Genomic DNA, 12,959 nt, shown 5'->3' on the forward strand with positions numbered 1-12,959 from the left:
AACCCCTGCCCTGCTCCCAGTGGTGACCCTGTAACCTCTGGGCAGAGACTTCCGGTTTCATATATACCCCCGACCTCAATCAGAGCTGTCGTACTATGATCCCTTGGCCAAGCCATGTCTGTCTTGTTTGTTTTCAGGGACCTGGGGGTGCTGGAGCCAAAGGAGAGAAGGTATGTCTGGCGAGAAGTGAAGGGCAGCTGTTACAGGGTTGAGATCAAGGTCACAGGGTGCGCCTCAAGCAGGGCCCCTGGAGGTCGTGACAGTCGTGGCATGACTGTTGGGTGGTGGGGCTCATGGAGCTGGGGCTGAGGCTGATCTCGTCTTTGTCACCTCCAGGGAGATATGGGGCCCCCGGGGCCCAAAGGAGCTACCGGATTCAAAGGGGAACAGGTGAGTGTGGGAAGTGTTAGGGGGTCGGGCAGGTGATAGTTATGTCCCCTGACCTCTGATCCTTCCTTCCACAGGGCTCACCTGGCTTGGCTCTTCCTGGAGACCCTGGCCCCAAGGGAGACCCTGGAGGCCGAGTGCGTAAATGTGGGGAAGGGGAATGTGACGGAAAGAGATGGGGTGCTGCCTGGGAGCCCCAACTAAGTCCTGTCTCCCCTCCCCATGCCCTGCAGGGTCCCATTGGCCTCACTGGCAGAGCAGGACCCCCGGTGAGTGCCTGTGACCTTGGGTACCATCAAGGTTTCTGGGGTCCCCTCCCCTCAAGGACTGGCTATACGTGCAGCGTCACTCTCTCCTCCTCCACAGGGTGACTCAGGACCCCCTGGAGAGAAGGGAGACCCTGGGCGGCCTGGTTCCCCAGGACCCGTCGGCCCCCGAGGACGAGACGTAAGAGGGCTGGACTAGGGGAGTGCTGGGGGTGGGGAGTAGAGTATGCTGGCACCCCTGGGAGTTGGGGATCAGGGCTGACCCTCATGTCTCACAGGGTGAAGCTGGAGAGAAGGGCGACGAGGGTCCCCCGGTGAGACTCCTTCCCGCTGTGGTTTCTGATCCTTTGTCCTTGAGTGGGAATCCCAGGGGGTGGGCTCCACCAGGTTATCCCGTCCATCCTCCTGCCGCCTGTCCAGTCAGTACCCAGGCCCATTCGGCCGCCCCTCTCTGAGTTAGTTTGAGCCTAACTCACCTGTTTGATACGGGGTTCTCTCTACTACCAGGGTGACCCAGGTTTGCCTGGAAAAGCTGGCGAGCGTGGCCTTCGGGTGAGGCTTTGCAGGGAGAAGTAAGGGGGGTTCTGTATTAGAAGAGGTGGGAACAAAGGGGATGGGAAACTCTGACATGGTTTTCGGGGTGATGGAGAACCCGGGGCACTGTGGAGGTCATAGGGTGATCTGCAAAATCCTGTGAGGGGGAGGCTCCATCTCACACCAGCTACTCTTCTCAGGGGGCGCCTGGAGCTCGGGGGCCTGTGGGTGAGAAGGGAGACCAGGGAGATCCTGGAGAGGATGGACGAAATGTGAGTCACCACCTCTGACCCCTGAACTCTAACCTCAGCTTCAGTCTCCTACCATCCAGCTCCCAGCTTCTGACCCTGCCACCCCAACCCTACAATGCCCAACCCTCACAGTGATTTCCTGTGACCCCTCATCACAACCCTCAACAGCCACAAGGATCCCCATGAGTCCCTCGGGTGTTTCCAAAGCCCCTCAGACGGCCGCCCCTCCTTACTGACCCTGACCCTCTGCCTCTGCAGGGGAGCCCTGGACCTTCTGGACCCAAGGGTGACCGTGGGGAGCCAGTGAGTAGTGCTGGTGTTTTGGGCACAGAGGGTATGGAGGGTTGCGGTGCTCTGTCTGGTGAGCATCTCCGCTAAGGGCCTGGAGATCAAGGTCAGGAGCTCTGGTGGTCATCCCTAGGCCTGATCTGGCTTCTGGGGCTTGGCATAGAGGTGCAGGGAATTTAGGAGCAGAGCTGAGCTTGGGGCAAATCTGAGCTACCCCGTGGGGCCCCAGAGTTCCTGTTGACTACAATTATTCCCTTCCCTAGGGTCCCCCAGGAGCCCCTGGACGGCTGGTAAGAGCTGACTCTGTCTGGTCCTCTCTCATCTCCCCCGCCTGCCCCTGCTGGCCCCACACATCCCTTCCACTGACTCCCACTTTCCCCACTGTCCCTGGATGTCTTCACTGGCCCTCACCCACTCCTCTTCCCCTAGTTGGACTGTTCTTCTCACTGGCCATTCCCCCCACAGGTGGACGTGGGACTTGGAGCCGGAGAGAAGGTACCAGGCTCTGGGGTGGAGTGAGGCTGTGGCATGGAGAAGCATTCCAGCACCCCCATGGCCGGTTCTGCCCTGGGTGCGCCTGTGGCCCCAGTGGTGTTCCCTCAACACGCTCATCTCTGCCACAGGGAGAGCCTGGGGACCGAGGACAGGAGGGTCCACGAGGACCCAAGGGCGACCCTGGCCCCCCCGGAGCTTCTGGGGAGAGGGTGAGTGTGGCTGGTCCCGTGGGGCCACATGGGCCCGGGAGACCCTGCTCTGATTTCTTCCTCTCCCATCATCAGGGCATCAGTGGACTTCGGGGGCCTCCAGGCCCACAGGTGAGTGATGCACTTGGTACCATCAGCCTGAGTGTCCATCTTGCCCTCACCTCTCACTGACCTCGTGACCTTGTTCCCTTCAGGGGGACCCAGGTGTTCGGGGCCCAGCAGGAGAAAAGGTGAGAGGGCGTGGAGGGTTTCCGACTGTCAGCCTGGGCCCTCAGATCCATCTCATCCTTCGAGGCCTCTTACCACTCACTCTGTTTTCCCCAGGGCGACCGGGGCCCTCCTGGCCTGGATGGCCGCAGTGGGCTGGATGGGAAACCAGGAGCCTCTGGTCCCCCTGGGCCGAATGTGAGTTGTGGCGGTCACTGCGTGGTCGCGCCTCTTCCCTTGTCCCTTCGTATGTCCCCAGTCTCCGGAGCCTTGTGGGTCTTGATGAGCTCTGGGGCCAGCTGGGTTATCTGCGTCTCCTAGTACGCCACCTGGCTGGGGGGTGTTACTGCCTGGCAGGCCTTGGGTTCACAGGAACTAGTGGCCCTGTCAGAGGACAGCGCCCCTGACCCCATGACCACTGTGGACTCCCTGACTTGAGTCTCTCTTCAGGGTGCCACGGGCAAGGCTGGAGACCCAGGGAGAGATGTAAGTAAGGGGGGATGTTAGGATGGAGGGCAGCTCAGGGGTCCCGCATAAACTGTAGCCTGGTCGTCATAGTTACTGGCAGTAGGGGCATTGGTCCAGCCCTGTCCTTGGTAGGGTCCTGGGCCCCTGGCAGAGTTCTGCCTTCCAGTCTTCTCTGCCTTGGGGCCTATAGTAGGACCCCCAAAACCTGAGGCTTCTTCCCTTTGGAGTTTCAGCAGGGGACACCCTACCCTATTGAGTCTGAGCCTTGGGATCTCAATGGTACCTCCCAATTCTGGGGGGGTCTCCACCCTGGAGGAGGTTTCTGTGGGGTCCTCCAAGTCCATGGATGTGCCCCAGGGGATATCTCAGTGACCCTCTCAATCCTAGCAAAGACTTTTTCCAGGGACTTCCGGGCCTTCGAGGAGAACAGGGCCCTCCTGGCCCTGCTGGTCCCCCCGGAGCACCGGTGAGTCCCACTTTCATGGTACCCTTTTGCCCCCTTCCTGCCCTCACTCCAACCCTGACTTCTGACCAGTGATCTCTTCCCACAGGGAAAGCCAGGCGAGGATGGCAAGCCTGGCCTGAATGGGAAAAATGTGAGTGTCTACAGTAGACACAGGGAAACCTCCAGAAAAATGCTAGCACCTGGACACAGCCCAGATGTGCGACACACAAGGGGCACACACATAGATACAGGCTGACATGCACTGACACCTGTGTACCTAACCCTCACACACAGACACATCTGGAAACACATGTCCACGCGCACACAGAGGCAGCCTCACAGACACGGTCAGTTAGGTGGACATGTCAACCTGTGCCCGGATGGACCAACTCAGGCTAAAATAACCAAGGCCACGGGCACAGGCGAAGGGCACAGACACAGATGGAGAGGTGCAGACACACAGGTGTGAAGCCCCCATTCAGGGACACTGAGGACACAGACACACAGACCCCGCAGCCACACTCGGACACGTGCTGTGACAGGGCCCCAGGGCCGCACGTGGACCTCTGTGGAGGTGTGGGACACACCGCCAAGGCTCTGAGGGGGGACACACATGGCGACATCCCGACATATGCATTGGTATCCACACTCACTCATACACACACGGCCACACGGAGAGAGGCACACACAGGATTTGCCGACAGCAAGACACACGGACAGTTCTTAACTCTGTTGGATCTGATGTGCGTCCTCTGCCTGCAGGGAGAACCCGGCGACCCTGGAGAAGACGGGAGGAAGGTGAGCTGCCCTCACTTGGAGTCTGCTCTGGCTCAGACTGGGGCCGGGTCTGAAGCAGCCTTGTCTTCCTTAGGGAGAGAAGGGAGATTCGGGCGCCCCTGGAAGAGAAGTGAGTGTTGGCGTCTTCTGCAATCTCTGACCCCTGAGCCTGACCCTGTGATACGTGACCCCACTCCTTCCCGGGGTCTCAGGGTCCTGATGCTGGCTGCATCCTCCACAGGGTCGTGATGGCCCCAAGGGTGAGCGTGGAGCTCCTGGAAGCCCTGGACTCCAGGGCCCCCCGGGCCTCCCGGGGCAGGTCGGCCCTCCCGGGCAGGTGAGTATCTGGGGTAGTTCCAGGACTTGGGAGCAATCAACAGGGGCCTTAGGTTGCTACCCCTGGAGGCCGTGATCCCTGTGACCTCTTTGTGTCCTGTCTTATCTCAGGGCTTCCCTGGCGTCCCAGGGAGTTCAGGTCCCAAGGTGAGTGTGCAGATGCTGGGTGAGCAGTACGGTGCGGGGGGCTGCCCAGAGTGGGGGCATTTTCCCACCAGTCATTCTTCTTCTCAGGGTGACCGTGGGGAGACTGGACCCAGAGGGGAACAGGTGAGGCCCCCACCTTTTTCACTTGTCCCAGTGGCCATAGCATCCACACATGTACCCACACGCCGCACCCCAGGCTGGGTCCAGCAGCTTACCTCTTGGTGTCCCCAGGGCCTCCCAGGAGAGCGTGGCCTGAGAGGAGAGCCTGGGAGCCTGGTGGTGAGTGAAGCCTGGGACATGGTCCTTGACTGTTCCTCACATGCCTGTAGGGGTTGCCTCCGCCCCTTCCACTTGCAGCCACAGGTGCTGTCCTGTATGCTCGGGCCCCTGCCCTGTTGGGACTCCTGTGGGCTACATAGACGGGAACCTGGGTGACGGGACATGCCAGGCATGGGCTTCCAGTGGCCTCCAGTCACCCCAGCCAAGGGCTAAAGGGTCCTCTAGGCAGGAAGCCAGGGGACGAGGGTATAGAGGCTGTTTTGGGGGGCAGTGTGGGGCCTTCTCTTCTGTGGGCATCCCCTTATCCAGTTTGTGTCCCCAGAATGCAGAGCGGTTGCTGGAAAATATTGGCATCAAGGTAGGTTGATGGGGGCTGGGCATGGGGGCTGCGGGGAGCCCCACGGGACAAGTAATGCCCCAAGGGCCGGCCAGGGTGGCTGCAGCTGTGGTCTCCCTCTTCTGACCTTGCATGTCACCCAGACATCTGCCCTGCGGGAGATCGTGGAGACCTGGGAAGAGAGCTCTGGCGGCTTCCTGCCTGCGCCTGAACGGCGTCGTGGCCCCAAGGGGGACCCAGGCGAGCGGGGCCCCCCAGGCAAGGAGGTGTGTGCTGGGTACTCAAGTGGGGAGAGGTTGTTCCATGGATGGTATCGGTGACCACCAGCATGTACTGTTTTGCTCCTCCAGGGCCCCATCGGCTTTTCTGGAGAACGTGGACCAAAGGGAGATCGTGGAGACCCCGGCCCTCAGGGGCCACCTGGCCTGGCCGTGGGGGAGAGGGGCCTTCCTGGACCTCCTGGCCTTGCTGGGGAGCCTGGGAAGCCTGGTATCCCTGGGCTCCCCGGCCCGGCTGGGAGTGTGGGGGAGGCTGGAAGACCTGGAGAGAGGGTGAGCCTGGGGGCTGCTGGGAGTGGCCGGGGGAGTGGGGTTAGGAGGAGCTGGACTCCCCATGGGCATACCCCCCACCTTGGTATCTGCTTTTCAGGGAGAACGGGGAGAGAAAGGAGAACGTGGAGAACAGGTGAGCTGGGTAGGGCTTCACCGGGCGGGACTGCCTGCAGGCTGTGCTGGGACGGCCATCCATTTCCTTCTTCTCTTCAGGGCAGAGACGGCCTTCCTGGCCTCCCTGGACCCCCCGGACCTCCAGGCCCCAAGGTGATCACCCCAGCTCTGCCCAAGCCTGTGACTGCTGTCACCAAAAGGCCACCAGTGGCTTGGGCCCCAGAAGCTCCATTCGGTGACTCTGAACCCACAACCCTTTGGGATGACCCCTCCCTGCCTCCGTGACAGCGCAGCTCTGCCCTGTAACCCTGTGCTTGTAGGTGGCCGTGGACGAGCCAGGTTCTGGGCTCTCTAGAGAACAAGGACCCCCTGGATTCAAAGGCGCTAAGGTCCGTGTGCGGGCTGTCTGGGGGCCACCCCTGCCGTGGCACCCGGGTCTGGCTTGACATGTCATTCCCACAGGGGGATCCAGGCAGTGATGGCGACCGAGGCCCCAAAGGAGACAGGGTGAGACCTCCCGTCATCCCACCACGCCGTTCCCCTCCTCTGCAGGGGGCATGCAGGGATGGTGTGTCCGTGGGCACCCGGCAGTGATGTTCAGGGTGCGACACTCTGCTTGCAGGGTGAGCCGGGCATCAAGGGCGACCGGGGAGAGCCTGGACAGAGGGGTCAGAATGGCAGCCCGGTGAGTCCTTGCCCCACAGCGCCACGTGCGTGCAAGCACACGGCTCTCACTTGTGTTGTCTGGGCTGGGGTCTGCTCTGCCTGGGACTGTCTCAGGGGAAGCTGGGATGGGGGACGAGATGGTGTGGCCATAAACACGTTCTCTCTAGGGTCTGCCAGGAGAGCGCGGCGTGGCTGGGCCCGAGGGGAAGCCGGTGAGTGGCAGCAGGAACAGCCTGGGCTGAGTTCTGGGGCACAGTCACCCGTTTGCAGTGTGCTGGCCCCTGCGTGCAGGGCCACCCGTGTCCAGTGATGGGGTTGCCCAGGTCCACGTGCACATGTCTGATGGCTGTGTGTGTGCACAGGCCCATGTGTACTGTCCATGAGGGGCAGTTCATGGGTACGGGGTGACTTGTACCTGGGAGGGGGAGGGTCCAGAGGTGGGGCCTCCAGGCAAAGGTCTCCAGAGGGCAGGAACAGGCCCATGGCAGGCCAGATTGAGGCTCAGCAGCCCCCTTCTCTATACAGGGTCTGCAAGGTCCACGGGGGACCCCAGGCCCAGCGGTGAGTACCCCAGAATCCTGCTCCCTTCCTAATGGGCACCCCCTACAATGGGCAGTCCTGCCTCAGTTTCCCTGGTAGGGTGGGACTGACTCCCCAAACCCCATTTGGCTCTTTCTCCCACAGGGCGGCCACGGAGACCCTGGACCACCCGGGGCCCCGGTGAGTGACGGGGAAGCACCGCCTGGTGGGCAGGGACAAGCATCAGTCCCCACATCGGGTGGAAAACTAGTTTGTGTTAGTCCGTAAGTCCAGGTGCAACTCGGACCCATTTCCTGCCCTTGATATTTTTTTATAGGGTCTTGCTGGCCCTGCGGGACCCCAGGGACCTTCTGGCCTAAAGGTGAGTAGAGGCATGTGTGGGTGTGTGGCTGGAAGGAGGCAGGGACTCAGAGCAGCCTATCTGCACCAGGACAATGTCTGCCAGCCTCCAGGGACATCACTGCCCCCTGAGCACCAAGGTGCCCCGTCCATGCAGGCTCACCTTGTGACCGGGGCTGAGGGGCCTCTGGTCCATCTGTCGGCTCATTCAGTGTCTGTGTTTTTGGCAGGGGGAGCCCGGAGAGACAGGACCACCAGGACGGGTGAGTGGCCCAGTCCATGGGGAAGTCACAAGGAGCTGGGCAGGGTTGGCACTGCTCTCAACTCCTGCTTCCTCCAGGGCCTGCCTGGACCTACTGGAGCCGTGGGACTTCCCGGGCCCCCTGGTCCTTCAGGCCTGGTGGTGAGTGAGGCCCCTGCGGGGACACGAAGTCCCTGCCCCACTGGGTCCCCTGCTCTCCATGTCCCTCTCACACCTGACTTTTTCCCTGCAGGGTCCTCAAGGGGCACCGGGTTTGCCCGGACAAGTGGTGAGTCCTGGGGGTCAGGGCTGGGCTCCGGGGCTCGGGAGTCAGAGGGCAGGCCCCTGACAGAGCTCTTCCCTCTCAGGGGGAGACGGGGAAGCCGGGAGCGCCGGGTCGTGATGGTGCCACCGGGAAAGATGGAGACAGAGGAGCCCCCGGCGTGCCGGTGTGTGTTCAGAGGAGCTCGCTACGGGCCTGCGATGGGAGCTGTGCAACCATGTGCCTGCAGGGAGAGAAGGGCTGGGCGGCAGGGTAGCGGAAGGAGAGGCACTGACTTCTGCCCGCTGTTCCGCCATAGGGGTCACCAGGTCTGCCGGGCCCTGTCGGACCTAAAGGAGAGCCGGGACCCATGGGGACCCCTGGACAGGTGATCTTTGCTCCTGACCCCCAGCTTCCACATCAGCTCCTCTGCCCAGCCCCCAAGCCTAGTCTGCCCCTCCCATCTGGACGGCGGGGCAGGGGTGGGGAGGTGGCAGGAAGCGGGGTGACTCACCAGGCGTTCCCCGCAGGCTGTGGTCGGGCCCCCTGGAGCAAAGGGAGAGAAGGTGAGTGTGGGGGAGGCCCTGGGGTGGGGGGCAGGGGTGAGGGCTGAGGAATCCCACTGACCCTTCTCTCTCGTCAGGGCGCCCCTGGAGCCCTTGCTGGAGACCTGGTGGGAGAGCCGGTGAGTGTGGAACCCCCAGCGCATAGGTCACCCGCCCCGTGACCCTCACATTCCATGATACGCCCCACCCGGCCCGGGCCTCCCGCTCCTTCTTTGAGTCTCTGCTGTCTGGGACCCTGACACCCATGTGTTCTCCTGACCCCTGTATCCACAGGGAGCCAAAGGTGACCGAGGACTGCCGGGACCGCGGGGCGAGAAGGTGAGGTCGGCCTGGCCCCAGGGTCTGAGCGTTGGGCAGGGAGGGGTACGGTTGGGTGGCCACACACCCTCACCCCACTTTCTATGCAGGGTGAAGCCGGCCGTGCGGGGGAGCCTGGAGACCCTGGCGAAGATGTGAGTCTGGGGTCCGGGCGAGTCCAAGTCCGGGTTGAGGAGTGTAGTTGTGCACGTCAGGGGACATTCCTGGGCTTGGGCACCTCTGAACCTGAGCCTGGCCGAACATTCCAGTTCTTGGGGTCCTGCTACCGGAGCACACAGGGGTCGAATCTCCTGGCTTCCACATGCTCATCCTAGGTCTCCCAGTGCTCTCTTGGGAGCATGCATGCTCCGGTCTCATCTCCTGGTCTCGGAGCCTGTGGGAGTTCTGTGGGCCACTCCTTGGGCGTGTGTTGGTGCTGACCGTTCCCCCCCCCGTCTCTGCCCCTGTATCTGAGCTCCTGTCTGTGGTCATGTTTGCGGTCATATCTGTGGTCATTGCTAAGCTCCCTGGACTGGGACACATCTGAGATCCCGCCTCTGTCTGCACCCCCACGTACCTGCGCTCACATCCTCGGTCCCAAATGCCCGTGGTCACCTCCGAGCTCCCCTGGGAATGTTTTGGGACCATACCTGAGCTCTGGGCTCATGGTCCTGCTCTCAAGTGCTGTTTACTTCATTTTCTCTTAGGGTCAGAAGGGGGCTCCAGGACCCAAAGGTCACAAGGTATACGTGCCCTAAGGCATTCCCAATGCGGGGAGGTGGTCATCGTCCCAAGATGCCCTGAGCCTGATCTGACTCCTCTTTCCCTTGAAGGGTGACCCAGGAGTTGGGGTCCAGGGGCCCCCTGGGCCAGTTGGTCCTCCAGGTCTAAAGGTAAAATGGTGCCCTGTGGCTACTGGTGGGGGAAGAAGGTGGGACGGGGGGCCTGGAGGTGGGAGGAAGAGGGTCTTCAGGGGCTAGTCCTGGGAAGGGGTCCTGCTGGGGCCATTTCTCCCTTTGCTATCTCTGTTCCAGGGAGACTCAGGCCTCCCCGGACCCCCCGGACCTCCTGGTATTGTGGGGTTCCCCGGTCAGACAGGCCTTCGAGGAGAGCAGGGGCAGCCGGGCCCCAGTGGAGAGCGGGTAAGGGAGCCGAGGGCTGCGTGGGGGACTTGGTGGGCCCAGGACCTCTGGATCTGGTTGTGGGTGAGGAGGAGGAGGGGGCCCAGCCCTACCCAGGGGGCTCCGGGTCTTGGGGGAACAGTATGGGAGGAAGGTTCCCCAGTCTCCCTTCCCCTCTCTTGCCTCATTTTTACCATAGGGTTTGGCAGGCGCCCCAGGGAGAGAGGGAGCCCCAGGTCCCTTGGGGCCGCCTGGACCACCTGGGTCAGCGGTGAGTAGAACACCCCAACGCCCCCATGTCTCTGATTGCTGTGTGTTGGGGACTTAGCTGGGGGCTAAGCCACAGACTGATTTCATCTTGCTGCCCACAGGGAGCACCTGGGGCCCCTGGACTCAAAGGAGACAAGGTAGATGTGACAATGCTGCTGGCCCCTCCTGCACCGCTGGCCCCTCCTGCACCGCCGCCCCCGGCCTCCGCGGGCGGGCCCCCCCCAGCCTTCACTGACCCGCCCCCCCTCAGCCTCCAGCCTCCGCTGACGCGTCCCTCCCCCACCCCCCCAGCCCCCCCAGCCTCCGCTGACCCGTCATCCCCTCCAGCCTCCGTCTGACCCATCCCCATCTCCAGCCTCCGCTGACCCGTCATCCCCTCCAGCCTCCGCTGACCCGTCATCCCCTCCAGGCCTCCGCTGACCCCATCCCCTGCCCCGTAGCCTCCCATGACCCGCCCCCTGCAGCCTCCGCTGACCCCCCCACCAGCCTCCACTGACCCGCCCCTCCTCCAGTCTCCGTTGACTCACCCCCACCCCCCAGCCTCTGCTGACCTCTAACTCTAACCTCATTCTTTCTAAATCCCACCCACCTCCCGTGACCCTCTGCCCTCCACCAGTTCCCCTGACTGACCCCTGGTGTTCCCTTGATCTCCAGGGGGACACTGGAGCAGGGCTGCCTGGGGCCCGAGGCGAGCGTGGGGAGCCTGGTGTCCGGGTGCGTATGTCCTGCCTTGAGGCCATGGCTACTGCAGGGAGCCACATTGGGACTCCCTCGCGGCTCTTGCCTCTGATTTCCAACTTACTAAGTCACCGAATCTAATGTCACCATCCAGGGTGAAGATGGGCGCCCCGGCCTGGAGGGACCCCGAGGACTCGTGGTGGGTCCCCTGCGGGAGAGGAGCAGTGGCGTGACCCAGTCCCTTGCCTGAGCCCTCTGTGCCCTTGGGGGTCTCCACAGCCTCTGCTGCCCTCTGCTTCTCCACGTCTGCTCTCTGGCCCCTTGTCTCCCCCATTCCCTGGGGCCTTCCAGTCCTCCCCTGCACCTTGAGCCATCTGCCCACTGGTCCCCCCAGATTCCCTTAGCTCGGTATCATCTTCTCTCATGCAGGGCCCCCCAGGCAGCCGGGGAGAACGTGGGGAGAAGGTAAGGATGTGGAGCAGAGGCCCCTGGTGTGAGTGTGAGTGGGGATGGGTCTTGTAACTCAGGATCTGGGGCTTCAGTACTGGAGTGAGACCCACATTCTTCTGCCCGACAGGGTGACCCTGGTGCCTCAGGACTGAAGGGTGACAAGGTGAGTGTGGGCACGGGAGAAGGCAGGGGACTCAGTGCTCCTGACTCCTCTGACTTCCCCCTGTCCACTCAGGGCGACTCAGCTGTGATTTTGGGGCCTCCGGGGCCACGGGGTGCCAAGGGGGACTCGGTGAGTGGGTCTGCTGCGTGTGTTCAGGGGGGCTTCTGTGCAGGGTGCACCAGGGGATCTGAGATCTCAAGCCTTCAGAGGGTAAGGGACTTGTATCCCCTGACCCTGATTTCTGGCCCTGACCCAGGGTGAAAGAGGGCCTCGGGGAATAGATGGTGAGAAAGGGCCTCGGGGAGACAGCGGGGAACCTGGAGAGAAGGTATGTGGACGAGGTTGGGCTGTTCTATGAAGGGTGAGGGAGGGAGTCCTGCAAGCTGAAGGGCCCCGGGGAGGGTCTGTGAGGACAGAAGCAGAGGATGGAAGAGGGATTTCTGGGGGTCTGAGGGGAGGGGGTTCTGTCAGCTGTAGCAACTATGGGGCGGCTGAGAGGATGGGGGCTCTGTGGAAGGGGCTCCAGGGCCTGGATGTGAGGTTGGAGGGCAGTCTTGGACTGTGGCCCCTGTAGGAGGCCTGTGGGAACAGGAAGGGGGCTCCTTGGGTGTTAGGGGTACTCCAGGTAGGGCTGGGGGCCCAGTGGTAAGAGGAGTGGCAGGAATCGGGGGTCCCAGCATAAGAAATGAGCCACCCCACGGCCAGGGTCTCCAGTCCCAGCCATGAGCGTGGACTGGAGGGAAGGGGCCTTGGGGGCCTGTGTGCGAGCAACTGGCAGGTTCCAGTCTTGCTGGGAGCCTGCAGCCTGCTCTGGTCTTGATCCTGGCCTTCTCCTGTCACTCCTGCAGGGCACCAAGGGAGAGCCTGGTGACAAGGGCTCAGCCGGGCTGCTGGGAGCGCGTGGACTCACAGGACCCAAGGCAAGTCCCATCCCAGGCACTGACCCGGAGCCATGGGGCACGCCTGCCTGTCCTGGGTGTCCCCTGAGCACTGGAGGGCTCCCGCCTCCCTCGCTGTCGGCCCCACACGTACTCACACGGGCTGGTGTGCAGACCGGGTTCTGGCTGCAGTCACCAAGGGAGGCAGATGGGCCGACACGGGGACAGTGGCACTGAAGGGCGGCCCTCTCCCACCTGCGTTCCCCACAGGGTGAGCCTGGCGCCCCAGGGATCCCCGGCGAACCGGTAAGTTGCCCCTGCCACCCCACCAGGGACCCCAGCCCCGTGTGGTGACCTTTGACCTTATAGTGAACCAGCACTCTCCTGTTGTCCAGGG

General features: G+C 62.7%; 1 protein-coding gene across 2 annotated transcripts in view; it reads left to right on the forward strand.

The window, feature by feature from the left end:
• The window catches only part of COL7A1 (collagen type VII alpha 1 chain), a 30,540-nt gene that overhangs the window by 13,316 nt on the left and 4,265 nt on the right, over window positions 1-12,959 (forward strand). For both annotated transcript variants that reach the window (XM_018038312.1, XM_018038313.1), the window contains exons 47-104: window positions 138-170; window positions 337-390; window positions 465-524; window positions 621-656; window positions 754-834; window positions 932-967; window positions 1,161-1,205; window positions 1,388-1,459; window positions 1,697-1,741; window positions 1,990-2,016; window positions 2,192-2,221; window positions 2,350-2,430; window positions 2,506-2,541; window positions 2,625-2,660; window positions 2,755-2,835; window positions 3,088-3,123; window positions 3,509-3,571; window positions 3,657-3,701; window positions 4,313-4,348; window positions 4,422-4,457; window positions 4,569-4,664; window positions 4,775-4,810; window positions 4,898-4,933; window positions 5,042-5,089; window positions 5,412-5,447; window positions 5,570-5,692; window positions 5,777-5,977; window positions 6,075-6,110; window positions 6,191-6,244; window positions 6,412-6,480; window positions 6,554-6,598; window positions 6,714-6,776; window positions 6,925-6,969; window positions 7,283-7,318; window positions 7,442-7,477; window positions 7,614-7,658; window positions 7,867-7,899; window positions 7,977-8,039; window positions 8,131-8,166; window positions 8,246-8,326; window positions 8,459-8,527; window positions 8,670-8,705; window positions 8,783-8,824; window positions 8,979-9,023; window positions 9,113-9,157; window positions 9,710-9,745; window positions 9,836-9,895; window positions 10,037-10,144; window positions 10,323-10,394; window positions 10,495-10,530; window positions 11,048-11,107; window positions 11,226-11,270; window positions 11,501-11,536; window positions 11,649-11,684; window positions 11,757-11,813; window positions 11,941-12,012; window positions 12,533-12,604; window positions 12,833-12,868. In XM_018038312.1, coding sequence (XP_017893801.1) covers window positions 138-170; window positions 337-390; window positions 465-524; window positions 621-656; window positions 754-834; window positions 932-967; window positions 1,161-1,205; window positions 1,388-1,459; window positions 1,697-1,741; window positions 1,990-2,016; window positions 2,192-2,221; window positions 2,350-2,430; window positions 2,506-2,541; window positions 2,625-2,660; window positions 2,755-2,835; window positions 3,088-3,123; window positions 3,509-3,571; window positions 3,657-3,701; window positions 4,313-4,348; window positions 4,422-4,457; window positions 4,569-4,664; window positions 4,775-4,810; window positions 4,898-4,933; window positions 5,042-5,089; window positions 5,412-5,447; window positions 5,570-5,692; window positions 5,777-5,977; window positions 6,075-6,110; window positions 6,191-6,244; window positions 6,412-6,480; window positions 6,554-6,598; window positions 6,714-6,776; window positions 6,925-6,969; window positions 7,283-7,318; window positions 7,442-7,477; window positions 7,614-7,658; window positions 7,867-7,899; window positions 7,977-8,039; window positions 8,131-8,166; window positions 8,246-8,326; window positions 8,459-8,527; window positions 8,670-8,705; window positions 8,783-8,824; window positions 8,979-9,023; window positions 9,113-9,157; window positions 9,710-9,745; window positions 9,836-9,895; window positions 10,037-10,144; window positions 10,323-10,394; window positions 10,495-10,530; window positions 11,048-11,107; window positions 11,226-11,270; window positions 11,501-11,536; window positions 11,649-11,684; window positions 11,757-11,813; window positions 11,941-12,012; window positions 12,533-12,604; window positions 12,833-12,868 — 3,150 coding nt within the window. The remainder of the gene's footprint in view (window positions 1-137; window positions 171-336; window positions 391-464; window positions 525-620; window positions 657-753; window positions 835-931; window positions 968-1,160; window positions 1,206-1,387; window positions 1,460-1,696; window positions 1,742-1,989; window positions 2,017-2,191; window positions 2,222-2,349; window positions 2,431-2,505; window positions 2,542-2,624; window positions 2,661-2,754; window positions 2,836-3,087; window positions 3,124-3,508; window positions 3,572-3,656; window positions 3,702-4,312; window positions 4,349-4,421; window positions 4,458-4,568; window positions 4,665-4,774; window positions 4,811-4,897; window positions 4,934-5,041; window positions 5,090-5,411; window positions 5,448-5,569; window positions 5,693-5,776; window positions 5,978-6,074; window positions 6,111-6,190; window positions 6,245-6,411; window positions 6,481-6,553; window positions 6,599-6,713; window positions 6,777-6,924; window positions 6,970-7,282; window positions 7,319-7,441; window positions 7,478-7,613; window positions 7,659-7,866; window positions 7,900-7,976; window positions 8,040-8,130; window positions 8,167-8,245; window positions 8,327-8,458; window positions 8,528-8,669; window positions 8,706-8,782; window positions 8,825-8,978; window positions 9,024-9,112; window positions 9,158-9,709; window positions 9,746-9,835; window positions 9,896-10,036; window positions 10,145-10,322; window positions 10,395-10,494; window positions 10,531-11,047; window positions 11,108-11,225; window positions 11,271-11,500; window positions 11,537-11,648; window positions 11,685-11,756; window positions 11,814-11,940; window positions 12,013-12,532; window positions 12,605-12,832; window positions 12,869-12,959) is intronic.

Source organism: Capra hircus, chromosome 22, assembly GCF_001704415.2.
Source record: "Capra hircus breed San Clemente chromosome 22, ASM170441v1, whole genome shotgun sequence".
In the NCBI taxonomy this organism is placed as follows: domain Eukaryota; kingdom Metazoa; phylum Chordata; class Mammalia; order Artiodactyla; family Bovidae; genus Capra; species Capra hircus.